The sequence below is a fragment of the Meleagris gallopavo genome, chromosome 1 (genome assembly GCF_905368555.1).
Source record: "Meleagris gallopavo chromosome 1, MGAL_WU_HG_1.1, whole genome shotgun sequence".
Taxonomy (NCBI): domain Eukaryota; kingdom Metazoa; phylum Chordata; class Aves; order Galliformes; family Phasianidae; genus Meleagris; species Meleagris gallopavo.
In genome coordinates, this window is record NC_139404.1 from 85,966,783 (window position 1) to 85,983,433 (window position 16,651).

At 41.2% G+C, this 16,651-nt stretch overlaps 1 protein-coding gene and 1 pseudogene across 1 annotated transcript; both read right to left on the minus strand.

Annotated features, from left to right (window-relative positions):
- Positions 1–443, minus strand: part of LOC146545485 (inositol 1,4,5-trisphosphate receptor-interacting protein-like 1) — a 1,381-nt pseudogene extending 938 nt beyond the window's left edge.
- Positions 444–853: 410 nt separating this feature from the next.
- On the minus strand, positions 854–2,426 carry LOC146545486 (uncharacterized). The gene is made up of 2 exons (XM_085220627.1): positions 1,818–2,426; positions 854–1,519 (listed from the first exon to the last, which is right to left on the minus strand). The coding sequence occupies exons 1-2, from the start codon at positions 2,424–2,426 to the stop codon at positions 854–856; spliced, it is 1,275 nt and encodes a 424-aa protein (XP_085076753.1).
- Between the last annotated feature and the right edge of the window lie 14,225 nt (positions 2,427–16,651).

Consider the following 16,651-nt stretch of genomic DNA (forward strand, 5'->3'; position numbering starts at 1 on the left):
TTGGCTAAAAAATTAATGTACCTAACATACCAAAAAATCTGTAAATGAAAATGGAAAGCTGAAGAGTAAAAAACTGACAAAAGAATGAAAGCGGTAGCTTTATGACGCTACTAAAAACAGTCTAAGAGGATTTCTTGAAATTCTAGATGCTCTGAAGGATTGCCTGTAGATTTTCTCCCCCTTTTAGAGCTGAAAATCATAGAAAAAAAATCACCCTCTCATATCATAAAAGGAAGCAATTGAGGTGTACTCCAGGCAGCAGCAGAAGTGCCCCAGGACGTCATCCAGCCACGGGGGCAACTCCTTGCTCCAGGCTTCAGGGGGCTAGGGTTGTCGGGTGGCGAATCACAAGCATCTTCGGGGGTTGGGGCAAAAAGCTGTGCCCACCAGCAGACAACTGCGGGTCCGCAGACAGTTGGGGTAGAAGCTGAAGTGATGGGCATGCCTGGCCGTATGCCTGGCAAACTGTAGGTCCGCCTCAGCGCACCCTGCTGCTGGTGCAGCTGGCTTCAGCCTATTCGATGCTCAGCAAAGTTCCTCAGGCATCAAACTCCTCCTGCATCCTCATCTCAGTGGCACAGAACATGTCTTGATGCTATTAAACATATTCCTACCTACCAGAAACAAAAGGCAGCTGCGGAAAAGACCCTTAGCAATAAATGACAGATTAAAAAAAAGCCGTGTTCAAAGCAAAACTATTCCTAGGTGTGGATTTGTGTTATAGCAAAAAAAAAGAAAACTCTTACACGGGGGACGCTGGTGTTAACAATAGTATCCAATTTATTTTAGTAAGAGAAGGGCATATTTGGAAAGAGACAAACAGAGAAGAAAACAGCAGCGTATCCTGACCCCCTTAAATGCTCAGGAATGTGTCCGATTCATCAAGCTGCACTCCAAGAGTCATCTCGATGGTGAAGGTGCAGTTGGAGGGGGTGGTCAGCCGGATCTTGCATGAGCGGTGGGGGGGCAGCAGCTCCCGGCGGCAGTCACGCGACTGGGGCAGATGCCTCCAGGCTGCTTTCACCGGGTCCTGGAGCCAGAGCGCTTTTTTCTCCACTTGCAGATAGGACCCCGTGCAGAAGGTTTGGAGAAAGCTGGGCCCCTGTTTTTCTCTCAACTCCCCCTGATCGTGGTGAAAAAAGCAGAGCATGTCCCCCCACAGCCGCTCCCTCGTGCAGGTGCCCCCCAGCTGCACGCGCAGAAGGGACCTGCTCGCCCCCGTCTCCTCCACTTTTTCCAGCTCCACAGGGAAGGTGGGCCCCGGAGGAGGCCTCACGGGCACGGGCAGCGGGTAGATGAGCTTGCCTTTGTGGGTGCCCCATTCTTCATAGACGCAGACCCCGGGGGCCGGCTGCAGCGGGGGCGTGAAGCTGTGGCGGGTTTGTCCCCGGGCGGTGCGCAGAAAATCATCCACCAGCTCCTCCACCAGCGGGCACTTGTCAGCCATGTATGGTGCGGGCCACTCGGTGCTGTAGGCCCAAACTCTGCCCAGGTTCCTTGTCTCGTCTGAGTCCCTGCCCTTTTCCCCTCATCGTCCCCCTCCTCTTTTGGGGCCTTTTCAGGCTGCTGCCCATACAGGCCAGCATACGTGCCACCTTTGTGAGGAAGAAGAAGGCCTTAAGGAAAAGGGTAAGGATCGCACCACAGATCCAAATAATGCTGCTGCTCCCTGGAAAACATCTCCTTTCCCTGATGCCCCAAATGAGGCCAAAAAAAAGGAAAAAGCCCCCGGGAAAGGCCCAGATCTGCCAGTGCTGAGGGGCAGCAAAGAGCGGGGCTCCCTTGGCCGCCCGGGTCTGCTGCTGGCCCCACTGCACCGTTTTGGGCAGTAGCTGGGCCGTGCCCCCACTCAGCTGCTCCACACGCAGCTGAACCTGCTCATGCATTTCGCCACGCGTGAGGTGAATTCCCGGACGGATGATTCCCATAAACGCCATGGCGATAAAAACCATTCGAGCCACTTTCATGGGGAAGATGAAGGTCTTAAGGAAGACAACAAAGGTCGCAGCAAAGACCCAAATCATGCTGCTGCTCCCTGGCAAATGTCTCGTCTTCCTCATGCTCCATATGAGGCCAAAGAACAGGGGAAAACCTCCGGGAAAGGCCCAGATCTGCCAGTGCTGAAGGGCAGCACGGAGCATGGATCCCTTGACCGCCCCGGTCTGCCGCTGGGTCCACTGCACCGTCTTGGTCAGCAGCTGATCCATGTCCCGACTCAGCTGCTCCCCACGCAGCTGAACCTGCTCATACATATCGCCACGCATGAGGTGAATTCCCAGAAGGATGATTCCCCTAAACTCCCGGGGGGTGAAGGCCTTCCGAGCCACTTTCATGAGGAAGATGAAGGGCTTAAGGAAGACGGCAAGGGGCGCAGCACCGATCCACATAATGCTGCTGCTCCCCGGCAAATATCTCGTGTTTCCCATGCTCCAAATGGGGCCCAAAAACAGGAAAACGCCTCCGGGAAAGGCCCAGCCCTTCCAGTGCTGAAGGGCAGCAAGGAGCATGGATCCCTTGCCCCCCCCGGTCTGCCGCCGGGTCCACTGCACCGTCTTGGTCAGCACCTGCGCCATGTCCCGACTCAGCTGCTCCACACGCAGCTGAACCTGCTCATGCATATCGCCCCGCTTGAGGTGAATTCCCAAAGGGATGATTCTCAAAAACGCCCCGGCGATGAAGCCTTTTTGAGCCACTTTCATGAGGAAGATGAAGGCCTTAAGGGAGACAACAAGGATCGCAGCAAAGATCCAGATCATGCTGCTGCTCCCTGGCAAATATCTCGTCTTCCTCATGCTCCAAATGAGGCCAAAGAACAGGAGAAAGCCTCCCGGAAAGGCCCAGATCTGCCAGTGCTGAAGGGCAGCAAGGGGGGGGGCTCCCTTGGCCGCCCAGGTCTGCCGCGGGGCCCCCTGCCCCCTTTTGGGCAGCAGCTGAGCCATGTCCCGACTCAGCTGCTCCACATGAGCCGAACGTGCTCATACGTGTTTCCACGCATGAGGGGAACCCCCCGAAGGGTAATCCCCCCCAAACCCCGCGTGATGAAGACCATCCGAGTTCTTTTTCCCACTTCCGTGGGGAAGGAAAAGGGCTTCAGGAAAACGGCAAGGATCGCAGCAAAAATCCAAAAAATGCTGCAGCTCCCCGGGAAATATTGCGTCTTCCTGAAGCACCAAATGAGGCCAAAGAACAGCAAAATTCTATGCGTGAGGGGAATTCCCAAAAGGATCATTCCCATCAGTGCCAGGGTGATGAAGACCACCCAAGCCATAGCCGGTAGCCGCTAGCAGGTGGGTACTGCACTCACTGAGGGCCTGAGGAAAAATGCCACAGCGCTGCCTCTCTTACAGCTCCTGACAGCCCCAGCCCCCCCCTCCATTTTGCCTCGTCTTCTCATGTCACAAACACGGGCCCATCACTGCGCCCTGTCACAAAAAGGGCCCCATCACTGCACGCCTTCACAAACACGGCCATATCACTGCACCCCGTCACAAACAGGGGCCCATCACTGCACGTTTTTACAAACACGGCCACATCACTGCATGTTAGATTAGACTGGGAGCATGATCCGTGTGCCATGCCTCACTGGTGGAACAGTACTGCAGAAGTATGAACAGGAATGCTGCCAACTTACACTCTAATGTAGGGTACAAACCCGGGGGAAGAGCTTTTCAGCTTAGTGCACGGAAAAAAAATCACTGTTAGTCTAGGAAATTCAGCACCCATTTAAGCCTAAAGCCAAAGGGGAAATGTAGAACTTTCTTTTTGTTTTCCACTCGTTGGCTAAAAAATTAATGTCCCAAAAAAACCCCGAAATCTTTAAATGAAAAAGGAAAGCTGAAGAGTGAAAAATGACAAAAAAATGAAAGCGGTAGCTCTATGACGCTACTGAGAAAAAATCTAAAAGGATTTCTTGATATTCTAAAAGGGCCGAAGGATTGCCTGTAGACTTCCCCCCCGTTTTAGAGCTGCAAATCATAGAAAAAAAATCACCCTCTCATATCATAAAAGGAAGCAATTGAGGTGTACTCCAGGCAGCAGCAGAAGTGCCCCAGGACGTCATCCAGCCACAGGGGCAACTCCTTGCTCCAGGCTTCAGAGGGCTACGGTTGTCAGGTGGCGAATCACAAGCATCTTCAGGGCTTGGGGCAAAAAGCTGTGCCCACCAGCAGACAACTGCAGGTCCGCAGACAGTTGAGGTAGAAGCTGAAGTGATGGGCATGCCTGGCCGTATGCCTGGCAATCTGTAGGTCCACCTCAGCCTAATTTTCTGGCCGCACCATGCTTCTGGTGCAGCTTGACTCTAAGTCTAGCCCAAGCTTTTCTGGGATTTGCTGCTACAGCTGAATAAATACAAGTGCATGGGGCCATGGGAATTCATCCCACAGAACTCCAGGTTCATTCTGACATCATCATGAGACCTCTCTGAATTACTATTCAACAGTGACTGGAACCTTGAGAGATTCCAGTCGATTGTAAGCTAACAAATGCTGTCCCAGTTTTCAAGGGAGGGCAAGAAGACCCTGGTAATTACAGGCCTCTCAATCTCTCTTCAGCGCCTGGTAAGATTATGGAAAAGATTGTTCTGTGATTTACTGAAAAACTCCTGAAAGACAGCACATTCACTGGTCACAGCCAACATGGGTTCACGAGGGGGAAGTCTTGCTTAATGATCTCAATCATCTTACAATAAGACTGCCCACCTAGTTGAGCTAGGGAAAGCCATAGATATGATCTTTTTTGATTTCAGCATAGCTTTTAGTACTGTTTCCTTCTGGACAATGCACCCAACATACTGCTAGACAAAAACACAATGCAGTGGGTGAACAACTGGCTGATGGGACAAGCTCACAGGGTTACTGGAAATGGCATTACATCAGGCTGGTGACAGGTCACTAGTGAAGTTCCATAGGACTCCATTTCAGGGCCAATTGTTTTTACCGTTTTCATCAGTTAGTTGGATGCAAGATTTGAAGGCATATTGAGTGAATGGTTGGATTAGATGATCTTGTAGGTCCTTTTCAGCTTTGTGACTTTGTGATTCTATGTTTCTATGATATAAAACTGTAGATTATTCTGTCGCATATACTTAACTATGCAACATTAGTATCCTGTGGATGACAGTAATGTCAAGAATTATACACAAAACCATTAACCTTTTTCTAATTACGAAGCAGATGTGATCCATAGATTTATTTCTGACGGAAGCTAAGTGTGCTGTAGGTAATTAGAAAGAAGCAAACATATTAAAATCTCATCAAATCACTAAAGCTAAGGATCCCAGTATTTTTCTCTCAAGAAGACTGCAGCAGACCTGCTAAATTGTTTAGGAGCATGACAGTTTCATGAACCTTTGCAGCTCCTATTTAGAAAAGACTTTGAGAAGAAAGCTTGCACACACAGCGTGCTTTACTTTTGTTGAATAATTTACAGTGCATTGTAGCGTAAGGTTTTTTTTCCCCATTATTCTATGAATTAAGCAAATAAGCAATACAGTTACAGTGGAATATATTCCTTTTGTTAGTCACAGCTGTTATGTGTATCTTTCTACTTGCTCTCTTTTTCCATACCTCACCATATTATAATGTTGAAATGCTAAGAACAAGGGCAACATGATCAAGAGACTAAAAGGATCACAGAAAGTTTTTTCATTTTCTAGGCTAGGTTATTCAGGAAGATTGTATTGCTTATACCAAAAAATCCATTTATGCCATATTAAGTGTTCCTTCCTGTTTCAGTTGGCAATACTGTGCACCTGTATGTCTACAATAGAATGCAACATGGTGCAGAGACTAACTCTTGAGAAGCATGATCCATATGCCTCATTGATGGAACAGTACTGCAGAAGTATGAATAGGAATGCTGCCAACTTACACTATAGTGTAGGCTACAAATTAGGGGCAAGAGCTTCTCAGCTTAGTGCATGGAAAAAAGTCATTGTTAAGATATGAAATTCAGCACTTATCTAAGCCTAAAGCCAAAGGGAAACTGCTGAAAATTCCTTATGTTTTCCACTAGTTGGCTAGAGATTAATATATATAACATACTGAAAATTCTGTAAAAGAAAATGTAAGGTTGCACAGTCAAAAATTAATAAAAGGAAGATGTAGTTCAATTACACTAATAAGAAATGTCAAGAGGGTTTCTTGATATTCCTTGTGCATTCAGATGCCTGTTGACTTCCTCCCCATTTTAGAGCTGCAAATCATAGAAAAAAAATCACCCTCTCATATCATAAAAGGAAGCAATTGAGGTGTACTCCAGGCAGCAGCAGAAGTGCCCCAGGACGTCATCCAGCCACAGGGGCAACTCCTTGCTCCAGGCTTCAGAGGGCTACGGTTGTCAGGTGGTGAATCACAAGCATCTTCAGGGCTTGGGGCAAAAAGCTGTGCCCACCAGCAGACAACTGCAGGTCCGCAGACAGTTGAGGTAGAAGCCGGCGTGTTGGGCATGCCTAGTCGTATGCCTGGCAATCTGTATGTCCACCCCAGCGCAATTTTCTGGCCACATCATGCTGCTGGTGCAGCTGGCTTCAGCCTATTCGATCTCAGCAAAGTTCCTCAGGCATCAAGCTCCTCCTGAGTACTCATCTCAATGGAGAAGAAGCTATTGAACATATTTCTACCTACCAGAAACAAAGGGTAGCTGTGGAAAGAGCCTTATTATAAATAGTAGCTTGAATAAGAAGCCATATTTAAAGCAAAATTGGCCTGCATTAGAAATAGTGTTGCCAACAGGAGCAGGGAGGTGATCACCCACTTGTACTCAGCTCTGGTGAGGCTGCACCTGGAGTACTGCGTTCAGTTTTGGGCCCTTCACTATAAGAAAGGCATTGATGCCCTGGAGTGTGTCCAGAGGAAGGGCAACAAAACTGGTGAGGGGTCTGGAGCACAAGTCTTATGAGGAGTGGCTGAGGGAGCTAGGATTATTTAGTCTGGAGAAGAGGAGGCTCAGGGGAAACCTCATCACATTGTACAGCTTCCTGAAGGGAGGTTGTGATGAGGAGGGGGTCAACCTCTTCTCCCAGGGAACAAATAGGACTGCAGGAAATGACCACAAGGTGCGCCTGGGGAGATTTAGATGAGATATAAGGAAAAACTTTCTCTGTCAGAGAGTGGTCAGGCACTGGAATGGCCTGCCCAGAGAGGTGGTGGAGTCACTGTCCCTGGTGGTGTTCAAGAGGCATCTGGATGAAGTGATATGAGATATGGTTTAGTATCTTAGTGGGTAGTAATGGTGATAGGAGGATAGTTGGACTAGATGATCTTGTAGGTCCTTTGCAACCTTGTGATTCTATGATTCTATTATTCTCTCCTCTCCTTCATTGATAACAGCAAAACTTAACAAAATTACAGATTTTAAGTTACTTTTTAAATAGGATCCCAACAATATGTACTAGCTAACTAACTGAATCACAGAATCATCTTGTTTGAATTTGTATCTTCTGCTAACTTTTATTTAAAGTTGTTTTTTTTTTAATTCTGGAAAGAATTTCCATTTTTTGAAAACAACTGTAGGTTACAATTTATTCAAGTTATGTCAGAATTAGATTATTAAATGTGATGGTAGAATTGATGGGACACCCCTATGAGTGACTTCTGGAGTTAAAATGAGGATTATCTCTTTCAGATGAACTGAGCCAAAAGAACAGCATTCAATTTTTACTTGTCTTTCTGCTTGCTCTCTGCCCTTCTAACTGTCCAAAGTAGAGAATGTCCAGCATATTTCTGTCTGGTCAGGAAAGAAGGCAGATGAGGGGAGAAGAGAGAATCCCAAAAGCCTAACTTATTTCCTTAAAAATAAGTTCTGAAGAGGACAACTGTCTTGTGAGAGCATAGATTGTAGTTCTTGAGCTATCTTAATCATACAGGTGCCTAATGGCATGACCACTGAAAAGAACTGGAGCTGTTTATTCCACTTACCTGTGCATTTTTAGTTTGGCACGTTTAGCATTAAGTATCAGATTCAATTGTACACTTGTTAGTTTTGTACTTTAGAATTACTGATCTGTATTATCTTCACACCATCCTAGTATACTTTTTTACTGTTACCAGTTATAATTTCTAATATCTGGTAGTATGGTTAGAGCACAGTGCAGTTCTTGTACAATATATGGAGTTGGGAAATTGCTTTTTAACAGGTTAGGAAGCTCTCTGCTTCTCTGAATATGAAATATGGAATAGTACCCTTTTAATCGTCCTTGTTGCCAAGTACTTGGTGGTAACCTGTCCAGATACATCAAGTGGGAATGCACTGAATGAATGACACATAGCAATAGGTATAACAGGTGTTTAAGTCAGCGTGCCTTAATTGTGAGAAGAATTACTACTTTTGGATGTAACCAGCAGTGTTATGCCAAAGCTTGTTACTGTGATCATTATATTGCCAAAAAAAGAGCAATATAAATTTTGAACTCAAACTGCACTGATAGCAAAAATTGGCACATTTGGACACTCACTTTTGCTTAATGCAATCCCTTACGAATTAGGGAAAACTACTGAAGAAACCAGCCACTCACAAAATGCATACATTGAGGAGAAAAAGGAGAGTAATGTGTGTCTGACTTGCACAGCAAGTTAATAGAAAGGAATAGAGACACTGAAGCAAACAGGATTGAGAAACAAAGGCAGGAAGGACTTCACCGCCTGCCTCTTGAAGGTTGCAAGCCAGATGAATCTATCAAATGCTACTGATAGCTGATTCATTCAATAAGAAGAATCAATAACGTTGTAGTTTTAAGACTGTCCAAAGAGAATCCCTCCCACAGATGACTTGCAGCAGACGTGCCACAGGAGTTCATGCAGCCACAGGATGATCCCTTTTGTGCTTGGCTTCACAGAAAAACAAAAAACAAAACAAAACAAAAAAACAAATCCAACATCCAAAAGACTTGGTAAAACCAAGTAGACCAATATATATTTTTTTTATTTCAAAAAATAAGTTAGTCAATGCAAATTAACAAGTTCAGGCTTCCTGAACTACTGGAAATATTTTTCCCCACTCATAACCAACATTTGGACATTTGATAAGCATCCTGAGTAAATCCCAGCCCAGGAGCTGCTTACTTTTAAAAGTAACTGAATATATAATATAACTGAATTATTTGAATTTTTGTGGTTAAAAAAAAAAAAAAAATTAGCCAGACAGCTATGCCTGAGAAAGTTACATCAAAAATTGAAGCAAGGGTCAGAAGACAAAATTCAACTTTTTATAAGGACATCTTCTTAAAGATGTACTTGCATTTATTATTTTGCAGCTTGAATTAATTATTCCTCTTTGTTAGATTAAAGGTTGAAGGGTGTCTTTTCAGATAGGGAAATTTTATTATGTTAATGATATCTTCAAGAATTTACTGAGAAATTAAATGGTCAATTCAGAGTAATGTGCCTTAATTAAGTACATTAACCACAAGATACAAATGCAGGAACAGTGATTGGGCAATATTCATTCACTGACACACAACTTAGAAAGGACTGGGCTGCTGAATGCCACAGTTATATGGAAGAAAATGAATATAAACAGAGAACGTCTGCCTAAGGGTTTAATCAATAGCACTACTTCTCTATGTTTGGGAGTATACCTACAGTATTTCAACAGCCTCTCTGTTTTAAAATAAGACACTGTTAAATAGGCTGAAATATGAGAAATAGTTCAATGTAGTAGCTGAGTTGCAGAGTTTGGGCACAAAAGTATCAGAGATCAGATCAATCATGATAGCATATGAATGAAAAGCAAAGAAGTAAGTATTTCTTAATTGTCAACATATTATTACCAGCTTCCTCATTTCAGAGAAATGGATGCGGTATGTTTTCCTCAGGCTACATCTGACTTTTACCATATATACTTCTGTGCTGTCAGTGAGTGCTACAGTGGGAGAAAAAGCTTACTGGATGTTCAGGATAACTGCTCACACTGAATACCAGTTTACCCACAATTAGAACTATTTATTTCAGCAGAAACTCTGAAGATTATGAGGCAGTTTAGCTTCAATAAGAAAGGTTCTAAAGAAATGAGCAATGTATTTATGAGATTTTCCTAAAGATTTTTTTAAAGAGTAGGTGATCGCATGTTTATTCAAAAGGGTTTTCATTAAAAACCCAGGTGCTGATCTTCAAGAGGGAATTTAAAATAAAAGCAGAGTGCTTGATGGAAAAAAAAAAAAGTGATAGTTCCAGTGAGGCTTGCTATAAATGAAAATACAGTGAAAATGGAGAAGAGAAGGAGAAATGATAGTAATACACTATGAGTAAAAACAGAGCTAGTTTCAGTAAAAATATAAGCAGGTAGTGGTGTTGTGTTATAGGAGAGGACAATAGTCATCTCAAAGTGCACTACAGCTCAGTTCATTTAGAAAAAATACTTAAAAAAAAAAGGCAGTAAGCAAAACCATATTCATATTCATGGAGTGGTTTGGGTTGGAAGGGACCTTTAAAGATCATCTACTCCAACCCCCATAACAGTAAGATGTAAACTAGTGTAAACTAGTTGTTCTGTATAATTTATGTCTTTGTATGCCATTCTTTATTTCCAAATACTGCATGTTTCTTGAACATGTTTAATTGACCTCATAATGTAATGCCTTCTTCAAAAATGGGAAAAAAAGGGGAACTACTGAGTCTCTTCACCTCACTGAATGGATTTCTGTATTCAAACTGTGAACCTAAAGCTTCATATGGCATAAGCAGTGATACGAATCTGTGAAACATTTTATAGGAGAACAAAAAGCCAGAAGACTTCTTAAGAGAAAAGGTTTTTCTCTCCCATCCACTCAAAAAACCTACAGCTGAAAATGGGAAAGCTTGAGTTCTACAGTAGAAGGAAGAGGAAAAAGGAATCCAAAATAAATTTAAAAAACACATAATTTTTTGTGCGGCAATATATAGAATTAACGCACAGAGATCTTGGAATTATTTTAACTACCAGATGCAGAAAAGGTCTTTTGATTTTCTTCCTCCTCTCTTTTTCAAACTCTCACAGTGAAGACATGCTAAATGTGGAGACAGAAGATTCTGTCACCTTTTAAATCAAAGATGATACAGCCACAGCGGGGCAGTCAAGGACAACACATGATGCGTTTTCTAAAATGCTTCCGAAGTGCTAAGAACAGATCAAATATTTTAGATACTAAGGGCAAAATCCCACAGTGCTTCGTCAGGCAAAACTCTTGTTAAAGCCAATGGGAGTTTTGCCTGAATAAGTACTGAGCAAAGACTATGCTGCTTGACCTAGATTTATCAGAGTTGTACAAATCTAGGTCTAATGCATTTCTTTTTCCTCCACCATAACCACTGTGCTGCAATATTCTTGTGGCACTCTGCTCAAAGGAAAATGCAACAACAGTAAGCTAAAAATCAACCCCCAGGTATTTAATGAAGGGAGGAACTCACAGCATAGCATGTAACTGACATGCTGAAAACCTGCCAAAAAGCAACACTAAAAAAATAAATTTATAATTTCAAATTTCTGGAAGTCTGTTAAGTACAGGAAAATGAGAAAGTAAGGTTCTCAAGGGCTTCTTTGTAGTTGAAAATAATTTGGCTGCTTTCCTATGTGTAAGCAAACCAATTCATAAGCAAACAGGTAACAATGAATAATTTCCTTCTGTAGTTATTCTGATTTAAAGCAGACTGAAATTTCTACGCGTTCAGCAGAAATTCCTCTAGTTGATTTCACTGGAGATTAATTTAGGTGAATAACTAGGTCAGTCTTGTTTCCAAGTTAACATTTTAATTACAAAACTATGAAAGTAGGCAAAGTTAAACACATGTATACCTTGTCTCAAACTTTATTCCATAATTGCAGTATCCTATTTGCATTAAATTTGATACTATGTCCATGAGGTCATGCAGGACTGCATGAAGTATCAGAAATAGTACCAACTATCTGGCTTCCTTGTTCTAGATGAAGTAAATATGAAAGCACTGACACCAATGACAGCAGAATCAGAAACTTTACCTGAAGAGAGATGGAGAGTGGTGGAACAGAAGTAATTCACATCACAACACAGAAGTCAAAATCACTCCAAACTAAAAGTTCACTATTCCACGTTTACCTGGATCTCTCCCTTGCAAGCCTCTTTTATTTTAAGAGCAGTAGTTAAACAGTGCCTTTTTTTTCTTAAATCTGAGATCTCTTTCATAACCAAAACCCAGAGCCACTTTGCAACATTACCCAGAGAAGCAAACAGCTGTAGTACTCAGCCAGACAGTAGCCAGACATCATCTTTGTGAAATTAAACTTCAGATTTTTAAATGGAGGCCCTTGAAAGTGAAAAACCTTCAACTTCTTTCAAGGATTAGTATAAAACCTTGCAGTCTTACAAAGTAAATGCTAAAATCCACAATTTAAGTTGAGTCAGGTCCAGGTTCCACCACCGGTATCACAGATTTTGGTCCCTTTTGCTAGCATCTCTTAAATTTTCATGTGAAAAGTGAGGTGCCATAGGAAAAAGAACATATGACTGATTACCTTTGATGAATACAGCTGCAGAGAAGGTAGCTCATATTCCAGAAGACCACAGCTCAGAAAGCTACTACACTTCCAGTTTTCCAGATTGTTCTGCATCCAAACCTATTCTACACCTCCGTTTTAATAAAACTGTAGAAATTGGACTTAAGCATTTGTGAGATCTCTTTCATAACCAAAACCCGGAGCTACTTTGCAACATTATCCAGAGAAGCAAATAGCTGTAGTATTCAGCCAGACAGTAGCTTGACACCATCTTTGTGAAATTAAACTTCAGATTTTTAAATGGAGGTCAGAGAACTCAGAGAAAAGCCTCTGGTGCTTTCTCTTTGCGGATGACTTCGTTACAATTTAACATTTGCTGAAGACAATCAAAACATAAAACCAACTCTTCCTTGCATTCAAAAATATTGAGTTTTCTTTCCTCCTTTGTATTCCTCCCAGTCCTTCGAAACATCAATTTCTTAACTGGTTTCTTTTGGTCACATAATTAACACTACTCCTCAACAAACAAACAACAATAACAAATACAAACAAACAACCTCACAACAAAACAAATAAGCAACTACCTTCCCAGTACCCACAGACCTTCTATTGGAAAAGGAACAAAAGGACTCTATGTTCCCTAGATCTGTGTCTTCAATATGGGATGTCAGAAATCTATGCTGAAAAATAAACTAGAATTAAGTCCTTGCAAAATTATCAGAATCTCTGTTCTCTTCATTACCATTTAATTACTCGTGAAAAAAGTATATAATCTCTGAAATTTTATTGCCTCTTCCTAATGCATTAGAAATTGATAATTAAAAGCCACTAGAAATGCAGGAATTGCCAGTCATGTACAAATACAGTGTAGGATAACCTTTTGGGAACAGACTGAAAAAAGCAAAAAACAGGAAAGACCAAAGTGTCTGTGTTTTGGCACACAGGAATTCCCAATTAAAAAAAAAAAAAAGGAAAAAATCATAAAAAGATGACTAAATAATGGTCTAGCAGACCTATCTGTGGTCTCTTTAAGAGTCATAATTGTTTGTTCTTCAGCTGACAGAACATGCTCGGTGCATCACAATGCAATAAGAGAAAATACAGGATTGAGATAAAAACATTGATGATCTCTTATAGCATCTGAAGTCACAGTATGAGACCGCTCTCAAGCTTCCTTCCTCTGAGATGTGCAACTGACTACACCTAAAAAACTGCCTTTAAGTAACTGAGAATAACAGGAACCCACCCCTCTCCTCCTCTTAAATTACTGTTACATGGACTAGAGTCAGGAATTAGTTTATTCATTGATAATGCTCAAGGACACAATTCAAAGGAATTACATCCTAGTGTGGAATATATCAAGATTTGGGTTCGGGTTCACAAAAGTCCAGTGAAGTCAACTGCACTGTTTTCCATCTTTTTCAAATTTTCCAACACAGTAGTTTTATACATGGCTAGATGGAGAGAAGTTACTTTTCACAGCAGTATTCTAGGTGGACTGTAAATTCACGTGGGCAATGTTGCGATAACAGAAAACAAAAATTCCTTCCACCTAACAGCAGTTAGATAACAGAGCTGCAGCTGAGCTATTTGGCTCACTGGAGATGAATGATATTCTTGTTCATAAATTGCCTATCCATTCTGATTTCTACAATTGACAGTATGTAAATTTATCTTCTTAACCTGTCCTTAAAAGATGCCAATAATTTAGAAAAATCATGACTAAGCTACATTCTTTTTTAAAGCTTTTGGAAGGTTGTCCGGCTTCTTCTATGTATCTGAATGCTACTGTCTAGAAGTAATTAGTGTCAGATCACATGTTGCTGAAAGCAACACCTCTGACCTTGAAAGAACTAAATTTGAACTCCTTTAACAGGATATCAGGAGCTGCGCATGCTTTTTTCACTTACTCTCCAACTTAACATATTTAACACAGTAAAGGTATTTCATGATGTACTTCATCTTGGTCATAATTTTTCATATTAGAGTAGAAAGTAAACTGTGGTACATTAATAAGCAATAGCCCAACTAAACCAGTGTTTATTCATATAATAAATAAAGAACTTTTATGTTTTATGTTAGTATGCCTGCATTCCTAATATCAAGTGTTGATATTACAGTTCTAAGTGAATGTAGTACTGCTGCAACTGTTCAAGCACGTCCTGCATTTTTTACAATTTCTTAAATTACAGCTTAAAAAAGGCAATTCTGATAAATTAAAATTAAACAATTATATTTATAATTGTGCACGCAAAGGCTCACGTGCACGCTAGGACAGGAGTGTTTGAAGTCAAGATTAATATTCTGGTAACTGTTAGTTACCACAATATTTTAACTATTAGTTAAAAATATGTCAGCAGTAAACTACTATGATTGGTCATATCATAGGTACATAGTGCATGTAGTATGTTATACATTACTGCACTACTGGCATCACTGCCAGATACAAACAAGGCAAGCAGAATGAATGAACAGTTTCCCATGGTCCAAGCGAGAGGTCAGTAGCTTAGGAGCCCAGGACAATTCTTCCTGAAAAGACTTTCTGTAGCTTTTTGAGATTCATAGTCTTAAATATTATTTCAAAAATCATTTTCAAGTGCACTGACTTTCACCTCAAACCTCCATCCTTGCACAAATACTTAAGATTTGCTTGGAGATGTGGCATTGCCCAGCTCCATGGGTTTAATAACTAAGTTTTGCATATTAAACAGAAGACAGTCTTAACACTGGAAAAAGTGAACTCTTTTTTGAGCAGTTAAACAACCACTAGTAAGGAACACTCTTTCTCCCCAAGCATTCTACCAGTTAATTATATAACACCAGCAGTGATGTTAAAACTAGTAAGTGCTACGTCACAGCTGATGAATAAATCCTGTGCTCTAGGCTAGAGGAAAAGTAAAATATAATTTTCTTCTTCAGCAATGGAAAGTATTATTTAAGCATTACAGGGAAACTGAATCAGTCTCTTCCTTTCCCGAAGTACTGATCAAGGCATGAGGTCACCAGGGGCAGTTACAGTTCTAAGAACAAAAGAATATGTGTTACATTTAAATATTCCAAAGTAAAAGTTGTCTGGAGAAAAAGAACACTTTACAGCTTTATGCAAAGATTTACTTACAATTACTCTTCTGAAGGAAGGAAACTCCACAGACTCCCCACCTGATCCTTTTTTCTTTCTAAACAGGAACCTCTTTATATTCCCATCCCTTTTACATTCCCTACCAGCATCAACCGGACTGTACTGTAAACAGTGATGCAGAAGGGGATTAACAGTATAATATGTCCATTATAGTCTCTTCCTTTTGCACAAATAACATACTGGGAAACAGGTACACTCCAAACCCACTAAGGAAACCAGTACCTCCTGGCAATGAAGCCTGCATTTCGTAAACAAGAGACAACTGTATATTATTCAGTTAAGCTATAAGCTAATACATTTTAATTAAAAAGTCAATTGTAGCACTGTATTCTGAAACCAGTTAACAAAACATGATTTTTTAATTATTTTTTATTTTTTGCCTGGTATTTTCCATTTGCTTTTACCATTGTTTGCTTTAGATTATAGCCAAACTACAGTAAAATGTCAGATGCATTTTTATAGGCTACTTTCCCGCTAGTTCATGATCTTCAGTTTTATTAGCTGGTATTTAAGCTGACCGGTTAGCTCCACTGAGGCATCATTTTCTTCTGATCTTTTTCTTTAAAGAAAAGTTTTTGCACCACTCATTTTTTCTACAAAAGTTACTTTCATTAATTTTTGTCATCATTTGCCCCATCAAAATATTAACTGATCCTCCCAGCCTGCTCATCTTGTTTTACCCTTCTGAATCTCTTCTCCATAATAGTGGTTATAGTTGCATTTGATATTCTGTAGTAAGCTCCTGTAGAATTCAATAAGATACTGCTAATTTCTGCAGATTTACATGCTTGTCATAGTTTATCTATTTTTACTGTTGTACACTCTGGAGTATTTCTATTGGATTGTACTTTGCCACATAACTGCTTCTTATGGGTTGCTATTCCAACAGACATGTTTTGTTATCATTTTCAGTAACAAATCTATTTTGAAGAATTAAACTACTTAAAAGCAATGATTTACCAAAAAAAAAAAAAAAAAAAAAAAAAATCTTGAGCCAGGATAATTTATTTTGCATTTAAGTAGCACATGGTACAGAATGTCAGTGTGCCAATCCTCCCCTTCTGT

Excerpts from the sequence above, each read along its gene's own strand:
- LOC146545486 (XM_085220627.1), bottom strand. The coding sequence starts at position 2,426 with ATGGGAAACACGAGATATTTGCCGGGGAGCAGCAGCATTATGTGGATC. Across the intron at positions 1,520-1,817 it reads CCCAGCTACTGCCCAAAACG|GGCAGGGACTCAGACGAGAC; the intron begins GTGCAGTGGGGC and ends TGAGGGGAAAAG.